General features: G+C 52.3%; 5 protein-coding genes across 5 annotated transcripts; 2 read left to right on the forward strand and 3 right to left on the reverse strand.

The window, feature by feature from the left end:
* AFUA_2G01040 (bifunctional alcohol dehydrogenase/S-(hydroxymethyl)glutathione dehydrogenase) lies at nucleotides 1-1,490 on the reverse strand (the record flags this gene model as incomplete). Its single annotated transcript, XM_744147.1, has 6 exons — nucleotides 1-215; nucleotides 264-901; nucleotides 956-1,091; nucleotides 1,154-1,268; nucleotides 1,379-1,393; nucleotides 1,470-1,490. The coding sequence occupies 6 exons, from the start codon at nucleotides 1,488-1,490 to the stop codon at nucleotides 1-3; spliced, it is 1,140 nt and encodes a 379-aa protein (XP_749240.1).
* An 862-nt stretch (nucleotides 1,491-2,352) lies between these two features.
* On the reverse strand, nucleotides 2,353-3,596 carry tim9 (protein transporter TIM9). The gene is made up of 3 exons (XM_744148.2): nucleotides 3,230-3,596; nucleotides 3,079-3,148; nucleotides 2,353-2,967 (listed from the first exon to the last, which is right to left on the reverse strand). The coding sequence occupies exons 1-3, from the start codon at nucleotides 3,235-3,237 to the stop codon at nucleotides 2,773-2,775; spliced, it is 273 nt and encodes a 90-aa protein (XP_749241.1). The 5' UTR covers nucleotides 3,238-3,596; the 3' UTR covers nucleotides 2,353-2,772.
* An 18-nt stretch (nucleotides 3,597-3,614) lies between these two features.
* AFUA_2G01060 (uncharacterized protein) lies at nucleotides 3,615-9,031 on the forward strand. Its single transcript, XM_077804031.1, has 4 exons — nucleotides 3,615-4,273; nucleotides 4,361-5,639; nucleotides 5,920-6,072; nucleotides 6,136-9,031. The coding sequence occupies exons 2-4, from the start codon at nucleotides 5,483-5,485 to the stop codon at nucleotides 8,388-8,390; spliced, it is 2,565 nt and encodes an 854-aa protein (XP_077660197.1). The 5' UTR covers nucleotides 3,615-4,273; nucleotides 4,361-5,482; the 3' UTR covers nucleotides 8,391-9,031.
* A 57-nt stretch (nucleotides 9,032-9,088) lies between these two features.
* Nucleotides 9,089-10,327, forward strand: gpi11 (PIG-F family protein; the record flags this gene model as incomplete). The annotated part of the gene is made up of 3 exons (XM_744150.2): nucleotides 9,089-9,730; nucleotides 9,806-10,092; nucleotides 10,174-10,327. Exons 1-3 carry the CDS (start codon nucleotides 9,278-9,280, stop codon nucleotides 10,325-10,327), a joined length of 894 nt encoding a protein of 297 aa, XP_749243.1. The 5' UTR covers nucleotides 9,089-9,277.
* A 544-nt stretch (nucleotides 10,328-10,871) lies between these two features.
* AFUA_2G01080 (uncharacterized protein) lies at nucleotides 10,872-12,536 on the reverse strand (the record flags this gene model as incomplete). Its single annotated transcript, XM_744151.1, has 1 exon — nucleotides 10,872-12,536. One exon carries the CDS (start codon nucleotides 12,534-12,536, stop codon nucleotides 10,872-10,874), a length of 1,665 nt encoding a protein of 554 aa, XP_749244.1.
* Nucleotides 12,537-13,385: the final 849 nt, after the last annotated feature.

The following is a 13,385-nucleotide window of genomic DNA, read 5'->3' on the forward strand; positions in this document are numbered from 1 at the left end:
CTACGACATATCGACAACGCAGCGGATGCAGTCACCCTGCTTCATCTGCTCAAAGGCAGTGTTAATCCTGGAGAGCGGCTCACGGTGGGTGATGAACTCGTCCACCTTGAGCTTGCCGTTCAGGTAGTCGTCGACCAGACCGGGCAGCTGTGTACGGCCCTTAATACCACCGAAAGCGCATCCTTTCCACACACGGCCAGTAACGAGTTGGAACGCTATTGATCGTGAGTACATCGCCACTAAATGATGGGGCACACACTTACGTCTGGTAGAAATCTCCTGGCCAGCAGCAGCAACACCGATGATGATACTCTCGCCCCAACCCTTGTGGCAGGCTTCCAGGGCGGCGCGCATAACACCGACGTTACCGGTGCAGTCGAAGGTGTAGTCGCAACCACCATCGGTCATCTCAATGAGTTGCTCCTGGATAGTCTTGCCGTTGAGCTTGGTGGGGTTGACAAAGTCGGTGGCACCGAACTTGCGAGCCCACGCCTCCTTGCTGTCGTTGACATCGACAGCAATGATCTTGCCCGCCTTGTTCTTGACAGCACCCTGGATGACGGAGAGACCAACACAGCCAGCACCGAAGACAGCCACGTTCGAGCCCTCCTCGACCTTGGCAGTGACAACGGCCGCACCGTAGCCGGTGGTGATACCACAACCGAGCAGGCAGGACCGGTCAGTAGGGATCTTGGGTGTGACAGCGACAACGGAGATATCAGCAACAACGGTGTACTGGGAGAAGGTGGAAGTGCCCATGAAGTGCAACAGGTCCTTGCCACGGGCCTTGAACCGTGAAGTCCCGTCCGGCATCACACCCTTGCCCTGTGTGGCACGGATCTTGCCGCAGAGGTTGGTCTTGCCGGACTTGCAGAACTTGCACTCACGGCACTCGGGGGTGCTTCATACCGGCATTAGCTGGATCCTCCTCGGCAGGTTGATCACGAGAACGTACTAAAGAGCAATGACATAGTCACCGGGCTTCACCGAGGTGACACCCTCTCCTACAGACTCGACAATACCAGCACCCTCGTGTCCGAGAATGACGGGGAAGGCGCCCTCGGGGTCCTTTCCAGACAGTGTGTAGGCATCTGGAGGCCGATTAGCCGTTGTCACCGTTTCTGAAGCTTCTTCCCAACCAAGAGATACCAACCTGTGTGGCAGACACCGGTGTGCAGAACCTGGATGCGGACTTCGTGCGCCTTGGGGGGTGCAACCTCAACATCCTCAATCGAGAGAGGCTCGCCAGCGCCCCATGCAACGGCAGCCTGCAGTTCTCAGTATGATTTAGCTTGTGTGCACGAAAGCAGTCCAGCATAACCTAGTCAAGCCGGATTCCGGGATTCCCGGAAGGGTGCAATAGCATCAATGGGCGTACCTTGCAAGTGATGGTCTGAATGTCCAGTCAGCAGCCACTTCTTACGAGAGTGTAGTCAAATTTTGGTGATATAGCGCCAATATCGACTCACCTTTCCAACAGTGTCGGCCATGATGTCAACGAGTTCGGAGTTCGGATAGTACGGGAACTCTGCGGAAGAGGAGCGCAGGGAAGGTGAAGTAAAGAATTGTCTTTCTGGAGGAAGGCAATAAGCGTGCAAGCCTGATTATAAAGAAAGGTTGCTCGAGACGCGTCGATCGGAAAGTGGATCTTTGGTCTTCTGAGGAGGTCGAAATTCGACGAGGGGGAGGGGATGATGGTGGGGTGAGGGGTTACCAATGCCTGAAACCGACGCCGACGGGAAACTCTCGGGTTGGACAATCTCATCATATTCTGGGTTATGACTCCTCTTCCTTTAACATTTGGATCAAGACAGGTGGATCGTTGAAAATTTGCATATAATCCCCTCATGTCTCCGCATTCTCCAACTGCTGTTGTGATGGCCTGCTGCAGTTAATCCAGCTTCATTGAATGGATAGGCTGTTCATTATGACGGCCAACCTTTAGCAAATATGAGCTCTAGAGCCAGCTCAGCAGCACTCTACCATACAATTAGTTGTCCACTGAGCAATACTAACTTGGCTCGACAACCTCGATACATCAGATATCGAGCTCTAGGCCGAGTTCGGCCAGTTCTCTCAACCAGGCTGAGCTATGATAAGTGTGTCGAAAAGGGTAATGTTTTCCGGGCGACATTTGGCCCGTGTCCCCGCCAAGACCAGCACCAGCTATGGGCCTATGAGGTAGGATAGCTACCCAGAAGGAACAGTGAGTGGATAGATGCCGACAGAATGCTGCGTTTTATCGTTCAGTTGAATCTGCTAATCTCACTGCTCTGGACGCGAATCGACCAATAAGTTTCGATTGTCGGGCCTAACTCGATGGTCATCACCCAAATTGGAGATTTTTCCCAGCCTTATTCTTGTATCAGGCTTGCTTGTCTCTGATAAGAAAGCTTCAACTGCTTCAAAATGAGTTAGATATCACCTAGACATAGACACATGGAAGAATGTCGTCTCAAATGGCTGTCTTTTGCGGCTTCAGTGCCTCTATAATTTTCTGCATTGGACAATGTGACGGGCCATCAACCCATCAAGGGCTACCGTCTCATAAGTCCCAAAATATGCTATATGGTACATGTTACACAGATCAAAGTAAACCCAGATGATACCTCCCACTATATCCCTTCACGGTGGATTCTCCTCCGCTTCATGCAGGAACCAGCCCAAGTGCCCATTCATTGAGCCGAAGACAAGCATGCTCCCGAGCTGTGAGATAGAATCAAACGCAATTTATACACCTTACGAGGAGATGAGACAAGACAACAGGTTAGACTACCGGCCAGGCAGCTGTCCACCCTGCATCATAGCCGCGTTCTGCTCCTGGAAGCGCTCGTTCAAGCGGCTGGAAGCCTTCATATACTTGTCCACACAGCGCATAATACAGCCTTCTTCACGGGAGATGAGGGACTTGGTGGTGAAGTCGTTGACGCAGTTATCGAAGCAGCGTTGAACGAGCTTGGAGTACATCTGTATGGCGGAAAAAAGTCAGAAGCAGGCCTCAACGGTCGACGGCTCGAAAATATCGGACACTGGGTTGGGCGTTGGGCGGCGGCCCGATGGCGACAGATAAGAACATACAGTCATAAACTCCTTCAGCTGTTTCCTTTCCATGCGAGACGCGAGCTCTCGCTGTTCCGCGGCTGTAAGTCTGATGTCCCATGTTAGTCTAACACAGCGCACAAATCTCAAGACGGGCTTGTTGAAAGTCCGCAAGCAAAAAAGAACTTACCCGTCCATTATGATGTGATCTAGACGTGGCTTGAAAGACAAGCAAGAGGGAAATTATGGATGGTGATGTTTCGATCAAGCACAATAATATCTGATGAGCCGGCGCTTGATAACCTTCGAGGCTGCGGAAGCCACTGCTTTTAGTCACGTGATTGTACTTAGCTCATGTGACCTCAGGCAATCACTGTGCTTTCACCAGAGCGAGCATGGAGTACTTCTCTAGACTATGAAATGATACGTCATTGTGCAGACTTTGAACAGAGTGAACAGTTAATCTATCAGTACATCGATTTCATGCGCTCTTTTAAGAACCGCCCTAATCAGGGCTGTTCAGGCTTCTACTTCACCTCCAACAGAAGGAAGCAATCCACACACGGTCACAACCCGGCTTGACTCTGCAACTACTAAGACTAACCTCTTTAGGATAGCCGAGCATCCAATTTAAAAAAAGAAACGCTGCCACCAGCTACGCAGAAGTTGGGACTTGGACAGGCTGGACTTACATCGATGTGAAATTGTGGCATGGACAGAACCATGGTCATCAGCCTTGCTACATTGCCGACCCCACTAGGGTCACCACGCATACTCCGTACATACATACCTTCTCATAGGGATCACTCTCTTGCCCTAGCTTGAACTATCTATGGCATTCAACGGCCAGTCTTCGATGAAAAAGTTTCTGATGTTCCTTCTGTCCACACTTGCCTATGTGGCATACTGGCATTAGCTTCTGGGTGGTTTTGGTGGATCAGTGGCTTCACTCCATACCCTGTCTGTTTTTAACCGTACTCCAATAGATTAATATTGACTGTACCGCGCAGGCTCCGACGGTATTCAATATCCGTCTTCGGTATAGTTCAAAGAGCATATATATTGAGCTTACATCTGTGGCGTGTACCCTCTCTTTTAGCCTGGAACCGTTTGGTATGCCAGTTACCTAGTCTACGGAGTAATGAAGAGCCTGTTCTGTTCAACATCATCGTATCATTCTTAGTTATCGAGTACATTGCTGTGCCGTTCTTTGTGTTCGGCACCTGGCGACTAGGTCATCTGGTCCCAAGGGTCTCGGATTGCTTGGGGGAGGTGACTATTTTATTGCTTTTCCCCTTCCAGAAGACCTAGTCCGTACTAGGTACCTTAGTATCTACCACCTTTGGTTTAGTGCTACCTTTTACTTGGTCGAAACTAGCCACACCTGCTAACTATGTACTCCTGTGGGCGGGGAATCGTCAGCGTTCCATCGACTTTCTCGACAGTCTAGACAACTTAAGACAAGTAGGACTACAGGGCTCCAAAACTTCCAGAGCTGCTGGTTCCTTGGTTCTGGGTCTCGTTCACTCCTCATATATGGAGTATTAGCAATAAGCAATCATTACATAGCGCCTGTAAGGTACCTGCCTACGGGGTAGTTATTATGTCTGTACTCCGTAGACGGTAGTTGATTAGTTGTCAAGAAAATTATCCTCCAACCTTACTTACCTCAGCGGTCATGTTCGTAGATGGTACCTAGTAATAAAAATAACAATAATCAGAATAATGAATGGTTCAACCCATCAACGCCCCTCATTCTCCTCCATCGCCCATCTCCTTCGCGGTGTTCCACCGATCCTTTCTCTACACCTCCTCTCTTTCAGGCGTTCTCACTGATTATTGAATGAAAATCCACCCCTGTCTCCATTTAGTCTTTGCTCCCTTGAACTGACAGCTTCTCTAAGAGATTGGTCCTTCCCCTCCCTTTCCAAAGTTCCCAGGAGGAGCCTGAAGCCACTGTCAGCCTGAAGAGAGTACCTTACTGCCCCTTGTGCCTCTCCAATCTGATCACCCTTTCTTCCATCCACCGTGTCTTAACCCCTCCGACTTGGATCACTTTTTTTTCCCGCCCTCTTCCTCCTTCTTTCCCCGTACTCCCGTCCGTCCTCACCATTTTAGTTCCATCTCATCGCCACGCGGTCGCATTTCTCAACGAGGCATCTTCCACGGGAGTTTAACGAGCTGGATTTCCCCGCATTATTAACTGCCCGTCTCCTTCGTCGATCCGCTGTGGGCGTTGCGGACGGCGCGCGGCTTTTTCTCCCGCTGGTCTGATTAGTCCTCGTGCTATTTTGGGATCACAGTCACAGCCTCGGGGGTCCTGCGAAAGCACGAGGGCGGTGACGAAGGACTCGATTTCATCGCCTACCCCAGAGTTACTCGTTCGAATATCAGACCCTACAGACCTCCCGCCAACTTATACATCTCGAACACTCTCGACATCATGGTCACAGGCAAGTCGCAGCCTGGCACTGAGCCGATCCACCCGCTCCGACCCTCTGCGAACCATGATGGAATCGCGACCTCTCCACCATCAAAGCGAGACCTGGCGTCTTGGTGGAGGCAGTTTAAACGTAACACGAGAAAAGAGGATGTCAAAGGTACGTTACTTGGACGAGGAAAGCCCTTGTCTGTTGGAGGCGCTGGTTTCTGAGTTGCCTGGGATGGGCGGCCACGGTTGCCAACCAGCGCTCCTGGCCTACGCAACACCTATCCTGCAGTTCATCGAACCTGACAGCTAGCTCTGTATTTATTGTGCTTGCTACATCCATTCTGCCTGCAATTGCTATGTGCCTATCCCGAAAGCTGCTCTGCTTGATGCTTGGATCCTTTCCGAGACCTGTTCCTTGCGTGAGGCTAATCCGCCTTGTCTTACAACAGAAAAACCTCAGGGTATATTCGGTGTTCCCCTCAACGTCAGCATCAAATATGCGAATGTCGCCATCTCCCTCACGAACGATAACGGCGAAAGTTTCATCTACGGTTATGTGCCCATCGTGGTCGCCAAGTGTGGTGTCTTTCTGAAGGAAAAAGGTACGAACAAACAACCTTCTTCGCTCAGGCGATCGGCCTACTGATTGCAATTCTACTTCTCAGCGACGGATGTCGAAGGCATTTTCCGTTTGAATGGATCTGCGAAACGTATCAAGGACCTGCAGGAGATCTTTGATTCGCCGGAGCGATATGGAAAAGGACTGGATTGGACCGGATACACGGTGCACGATGCTGCAAATGTCCTGCGTCGCTACCTTAACCAACTTCCGGAGCCGATCGTCCCTTTGGACTTTTATGAGCGGTTTCGCGAGCCGCTACGCGCGTACCAGAGGCAGGTCCAGGAGAATGGATCCACAGCTGATTCAGATGCTTTTGATCACGCAAAAGCTGTCGCGGCCTATCAGCAATTAATTAGGGAACTTCCCCCACTGAATAAACAGCTGCTTCTCTACATCCTTGATCTCCTCGCCGTCTTCGCATCCAAGTCTGACCAGAATCGAATGACTTCGGCTAATCTCTCCGCAATTTTTCAACCTGGGCTACTGTCCCACCCACAGCACGATATGTCGCCAGATGAGTACAAACTGAGTCAGGATGTTTTGATTTTCCTGATTGAAAACCAGGACCACTTCCTTTTCGGAATGAATGGTACTGCCGCAGATGAACAGACCCTGAAGGAGGTCGAGGGCGGTACTACTCGCCGGACAACGACGAACTCCAATATCAGACGCTCAGTATCCAGCGCGAGCGGTGGAGCGGATAGCTTCCGCAAGTACGAGAATTTGCGTCGGAACGTCTCCGTGTCCTCGAAGCATTCGCGTCATTCGAACAACTCTCCTGGGCCGGTGACACCAACCTCCTTGAGTGGTGTTGGAGTCCATCGAAGCAACACCTTGCCATCTAAAATGTCACCAATATCTTCCGCGAGGTATGGCAGGGTTCAGGAATCGACCAGTGTTCAACCCTCTGGGCTTAACCCTTCTGTCCAGAACTCCCGGTCATCCAGCCGCGCCCCGACTCCGCGGGAGGAAACTAGCCAAACGACGCCGGCGCCTCCGTCAGGATCCAACGCCGAGTCTGGCACTGCATACATTCACTCGTCCACCCATGGCCCAATGCCAAAAGTCGCCGAAGATCGTGCGCCCGTCGCCGAGAAGCCGATCGCCGAGAAGCCGGTCATTCAAGACCCTCTACCAACCCTGGTGTCCTCCCCTCCGCCGCCGGTCGAAACGCCAACCAAAGAGCGAAAGTTGTCCAGTTTCTTCACCAAGTCCCCTCCGCAGAACGGTGAGCCGAAGGAACCCCGTCAGCCAAATCGCCTGAAGAAGAAGCGGATTTCAGGAAGTGCCAGCGAAAGTGCTCACAGTTCTTCCCTGTCACTACAGGCAGCCCCAGGTGAATCTGTTGTGAGCGTCGTCCCCTCGGCTACACGGGCAAACGAAGCAGATGGTGAAGCCGGAGGGGCAACCCCAAGACCTCCTAACACGACAAATTCCGGAGATGATGCCACCATCATTGTCGCTGAGGAGAAGACAGCGGTTCAGAATGACTTGCACAATGCAGACAATTCGCTGAGACCGCATGGTTCGCGCACCCCCTCCATGAACTCTCGCTCCTCATTCACAGATCATTCGGATCTCGATCAAACAGACGAGAAAGCGGACCGTCGGGAGCACCGACGGAGTTGGAGGTTCCATCGATCGTCTAAACGCAGCAACGAACAAATCGGGCTCGGCCTTGCATCGCCACCCCTTTCCGCATCAAATCCCAGTGCTGAGCGCAGCACCACCTCAGTTGCTAGTTGGCACCAATCCAGCAAAAGCTCGCCATCGGATTTGCAGCAGTTCGCCAGCGAATCATCCCAGCAACCTTTGAGCCTGGACGCTGAGATAAGCAATAGCGCAGCTCCAAAGGAAAGCATAGAGCCCGAGAAGCGGAGCCTCTTTGGAAAATTCAAAGCCAAGGTTGCACAGGTTCGGGATGGCGTGAGAGACCCGGAACGAGACCGTACCAGGAGCCCGGCGCAACCGGATTCTGAGAGACCTCATTCCAACCATACCATGTCCCCTGCTGGCAAGGACAGAATCAGCAGTGGACCTGCGCCAATTGAGGTGCCAAAGGAGAGCAGAGAAGAACAAACGCGCTCTCCAGTATCCCCAATCATGTCCAGCTCCGGCCTGCCCCCGGCGATCCCGGAGGAACCTCGCACTCCGGAGAGTCCTATCATGTCGCGTACCGATCCGGACTTGGATAAGGAAGCATCAGCCGCTGTCCCTGCAGATCCTAGCAACCCATCGCACACTGAAGCTCTCCCTGCCGCGCAGCCTGAACAGAACAAAGAACCTCTCCTAAATTAGATGCCGTCGTTAGGCTCTGCAGGCTATTACTCCGAGCGCCCCGGAACAATGTGCGGGGCGAGCCACTGCTCGCCCCATGTCACCTTTTGAATTGTAACGCAGCCAGATGCTTTTTTCCAGAACTTTTCAGTCCTTTGATATGCTCGGAAGTGTGCCGGTATTCAATTCTTTTTGTGTATTTTTCTTTATGTGTGTCGAACTTCTAGCTACAAGTTCGCTTGCTCGTCTTGACTCTACACCCTCTTTTTGTTTTGCTGGCTATGATGTTCAGGTGCCTTTCTAGAGCAGCGGTGTTGAAGCCTTTTGTTGTCTGTTTGTTCTCGAGGCCAACCCAATGAGTGGGACTGTATATCGCGTCTACTATTCGGTGGGAGTGACCCATTCATACCCCAGATTCCCTTTGTCACGCCGTTTCATGCGTCACGATTTACGTTTTCCCGTACTTCTTTTCGTCCTCGCTACGGGGTAGTTGGCTTTGCTTCTGGTGTTACCTGTCAGTCGTGTGGGTATAGGACGGAAAAACAAAAGACATAGAGCACTTTTCAACGCTTGATCGCTTCCTGTTAGCATTAGATAGTCAGTAGTGCCATCTGCGCCCACGAATGAGGACGATGTAGAGGTCATTATCAAGAGTATTCAAGTCACTGAGCTGTGCCTGAAAATGAAGGCGGCATATGGACACCTAACAATTCAGGCAACCGCGCCATAGCTCATGGGCGAGCCAATCAGGAGTCAGGGGATCTGGCCCTGCCGCCGAACTCTCCGAAATAATTCAGTATCGACTCCAACTAGCTCAAGTTTTAAATCTCACTCGTTCTCTACATCGTCCTCACACACTCCTTCGAATACTCCACAAGGGCGCTCCTGCGCCCATCAGTCCTGTCATCATGACTTCAGCTTCACCCTCCCCCCTCCGCGCAGCCAATGCCGCATCCTCCGCACCAGTCCCCCCTCCAGCCATGAAACCCTCCGCTCCGCCCGTGAATATCCTCCCAACGCAACTCGCTCGCACATACTCGTTCGTGCATCCCGCCGCGCTGCTGGCCATCTTGGCTACACGGTTCCAGGCGCTGGTCGCTGACCCCGTGGCGGAAATGCTGAATACACTCCCCTTCTTGGCACTCCTGCAGGTGACATACGTGATGGTGTGTCTGCCGCCCGCGGGGTCGGTGCTGCCCTCGCCGCCGGCCTCTCCGGTAAGCGACGGCGACGAGAAGGAAAAGGAGAAGGAGAAAGAGAAAGAGAAAGAGAAAGAGAAGAGGAAGCTCCCGCTTCGAGCGGGGAAGCTCCCCCGGAAGAAGAACCAGACGCATGCGGCCGGTTTGTCCGCGAAGTTGACGGTACGCACCCCTTTGTCTTCCTCATTGTCATCACAGTTCATTCAATGCTGATGCTAACGTGGTTGTGGTGGACAGCCTGCCCTCCTCTCCCTGATCCTCACTTTCCTCCTCGCGACCCCCGTCCTCTCCCTCCTCCTCGTTCTCTTCGGCGCCCCCCTGACAACTCACAATGCCGAGACGGTCCTCTGCGCCGCGCACATGGCGCTCCTGGCTTCGACGGCGCTGATCTACGTGCATGGTGTTGACGGCGCTGTGTGGCGCGAGGTATGGGCGTTTGCGCGCCCGGCTGATGCCGTCTGGGGCGGTGCGCTGGGAACGGCTCTCGGGGCGTGGTTTGGGGCTGTGCCGATTCCATTGGATTGGTGAGTATCTTCCCCCTCTGATGCTGGATTGGGGTTGTGGGCGCTGGTGCTGGTGCTTATGCTGATGTCGATTATGGGTAGGGATCGTCCATGGCAGGCTTTTCCGATTACTATCCTGACGGGTGCGTATTTCGGTTTTGCGGTGGGGTCTGTGGTTTGTCGGTCGTCATGGCTGTTTGGGAAATGGCTTGAGTTTACGCCGGAGCAGGATGATCGGGATAAGAAGACGGAGTGAACGGGGTAGGACTCGGACTGCGATGGGTTGAGGCTTGGCTTTTATCGCCGGTAGTCGGTTTTCATGTTTCTTGTAGATAGTACGTAGTGATAGTGCTGATTCCTGCCTCTCTTGTCTTACGTGTTTGGAGTTTATATTTCACTCCCGGAGCCTGTATATGTCCTTCAATCTATGGGTATCTATATGAGGAAGAAATTATAGACCAAGTGAACGGTGGTATCATAGTACAGACTTCATCAGAGCTGTAAATAAATCAAGAGGGTCATGACGGGCCTCACAACGGCCAGAGCGATCAAGAGCACTTGTTCAACAATTTGGATCAGTCATGAAAGAAAGAGATTTGAGATAGCTGCAACTTAGTAAACCAGGACGCCAAGGAAGGGTATCAATGGCGAATCGAGAAGAATGAAAGAGGTGAAAGGATTGATGAATGTTTCTCAAGAGATCCATCGCCTCCGCCGCGCTGAACCTGAAGATAAAACAAAATGAGATTTCTACATTGTAACCTCGGAAGCCCCGGAAAGAAATTGGCAGCTTGGGGATGTCATATCATACGAGCAACCTCAATGCGCCGGTTACACTGCCACTTCGGCCGCCCGAACACGTCATCCCTGGAAGAGCCCCCAGGGCTCTCCACATCGGATTCACTCTCGTACGGCGAGCTGATCTTTTCCGAGCAGGTCGCGGAGTCCGTTGGACAGCGAGCCAATGCTTTCCTCATACGATCAAGCTCCTGAGACTCTCGGCTGCGGATGGGGTACATAGTGCCCACGGATATCGAGTTGTTAGCGAGCCGTTGCAGTTTCTCGATGTCTTCTTTGAGGCTGGTAACCTGAGTTTCCAGATTTCTTCGCGCGGTCTGCTCCCTTCTCAGGAGCATGACCAGTGCACTGTACTGCTCGACTGAGATCCCGCCGAAGTCGCTTAACGAGGTCGAGGATGGTGTCTGTAGAGGTCGCGATCGCTGCAGACTGCTAGGTCGTATTGTAGCGGTGCTGATTGGCCGACCGTCCGGCGTGAATTCATCGCTCCTCAGCTCCCCGGTCCCGGCAGGCTGAAGATGAGCTGATGACTTGTTGCGGACATGTCCCCTGCTCTTAGTCGGGGTGGAGACTTTATTTTCTCTCGGGGCTTCTGCCGGCAAAGTCTCAGCGCGGACATTCTGCATTCGAGCAATGGCGAACTCGAGGTCGATTAACTTGACCTCTAGTGTTGTGAGTCTCTGCTCGAGAGAGATGTCTTCGCTATGCTGCATGCAGTTCACGAGATCTCCAATGTTCGGCACTATGCTGTCAAGTTCCTCCTGCTTCTGCGGCCCTTCAGCCGGGCGCTCGCTGGGAGTTTTGGATGTACTAGCAACTGTTGTTCTTGTAGGAGGCCGGTCGGACGTTTCGCTGTCTGAAGTCATATCAAAAGCTGATGAATTGACGTAGGTTGTCTCAGTGCTGCGTCGTCTCCACTGGATGGGGGACATTTTGTGATCTCGTGCCATCGCGCGAAGCGCATCAGCACTTCGTGACCGCCTCTTTACTCGAAGGTCCTCACGGCGTAGCAGGTCCGTCTGGTCACTATTCGCGTGAGAGCTCCTGTCCCGGCTCCATCTTGCGTTATCCGTATTAAAAACTGTCTCCATCGCATTTCGGCCGTCTTCGGACATGATCAAGCTGGGTAATGTAGCTCGCCGGCGACAAGAAAATGCCGGTGCAAGAGAATGAGAGCTAGCTTGGGGCATGCGCGAACCACCTTCTTCCCGTCGCAGAGGGCTGCTCGACTTTGGCGTCTGTGACTTTGGACTCTGGAGTTCTAAGAAGGAAACCTCGGTCATATCCTTGTTTGACCGCGGCGTTTGCGAGTATGGGGTGGGAGAATCCGAGACAACACCGTCAAGGTCATCAGTATCACTCCGCCTTTTGCGGGTGAAGATCTTTCGCATGACCGTCTTCAGAGTGCTTCCTGTTCGCCGATGCGTAATGGGCCCTCTTGTCAATGCGTCTTGGGCGTGCAGGGGCGCTGCTCCTTGGGAATTTCCACGCAATGCGCTCGCCAAAATAGGAGACCTCGAACCGCGTAGAGGTCCATGGGGGCTCACTACCATCTGCTGGGATGTCACCTGTGGCAGTGCGGTGCCCTCATATGAGTCCTGTGCTAGAGTGGAGTGACGGCGAAGCTGCATGGAGCTCCTTTCCGTACTGAAGCTGGAGCCTGCCATCTTCATCTAATTCGCTCGTGTATAATATTTCCAGCCAAAGCGCAACTGAGATCGGCCGCTGTAGGGATATGATAAACGAAATGCTTTGTTATTAAATCCGGGTATTCAGAGGGTTTCTGTGAAACTGGACTGTGCCAAGCAGACGAGTATAGATTAAAGTTTATTCGAAGAGAGTGTGCGAGAAGATATCGACTGAGAGCATATGGGGTATCTCGAATATTGGCAGTCAATAGGTCGAAACAAGGAGAGTGTGCCTGGAAGCAAGAGAGGCAGTTAGCAAAGCGTTCCGCATAACACGATCAAAGCCTAGTGCAGAGAGCCGGAGGAGGGGTTTTATCAAGATTGATTCTTACGTTAGAGTTGTATCAAGGATGTGTAAGCAGTTGGTTTGATATCTTAAGAGGCCATGTTCGGTCCACAACGAGAGACAAGAAATGCAGATGAAATGATGACAATCTTCCATGAATCGAAGATCGCAATAAGGGAGAGGTGACCAGAAGATCAAAAGAGCGACAACGAAGCTACTGGGATGGTAGGCGACCGTGGTTGAGATGACCTTGTCAGACGTCGATATCTCCACACAATCCGAAGGACAACCGGGGGGTAGCTGTGCATGGGTTCAGATAGCATCGGAACAATATAGCCTAACTGAGATAATCGTGGACAACGGAATGCAACGATAGACACGACGCTTATTCTGGATGCATGACCGATGCCTTTGACCTAAATCGGGACCAAGAACACGGGCTGCTGCTGCAGACTGGAGTCAGGCTGAGCTCATGAGAGGGGGATGTCCGACAGGGGTTCAACCATAGAAGTGTCAGAGCATCAGACACACATTTCTGAGGT

The sequence above is a fragment of the Aspergillus fumigatus genome, chromosome 2, assembly GCF_000002655.1.
Source record: "Aspergillus fumigatus Af293 chromosome 2, whole genome shotgun sequence".
Lineage (NCBI taxonomy): Eukaryota > Fungi > Ascomycota > Eurotiomycetes > Eurotiales > Aspergillaceae > Aspergillus > Aspergillus fumigatus.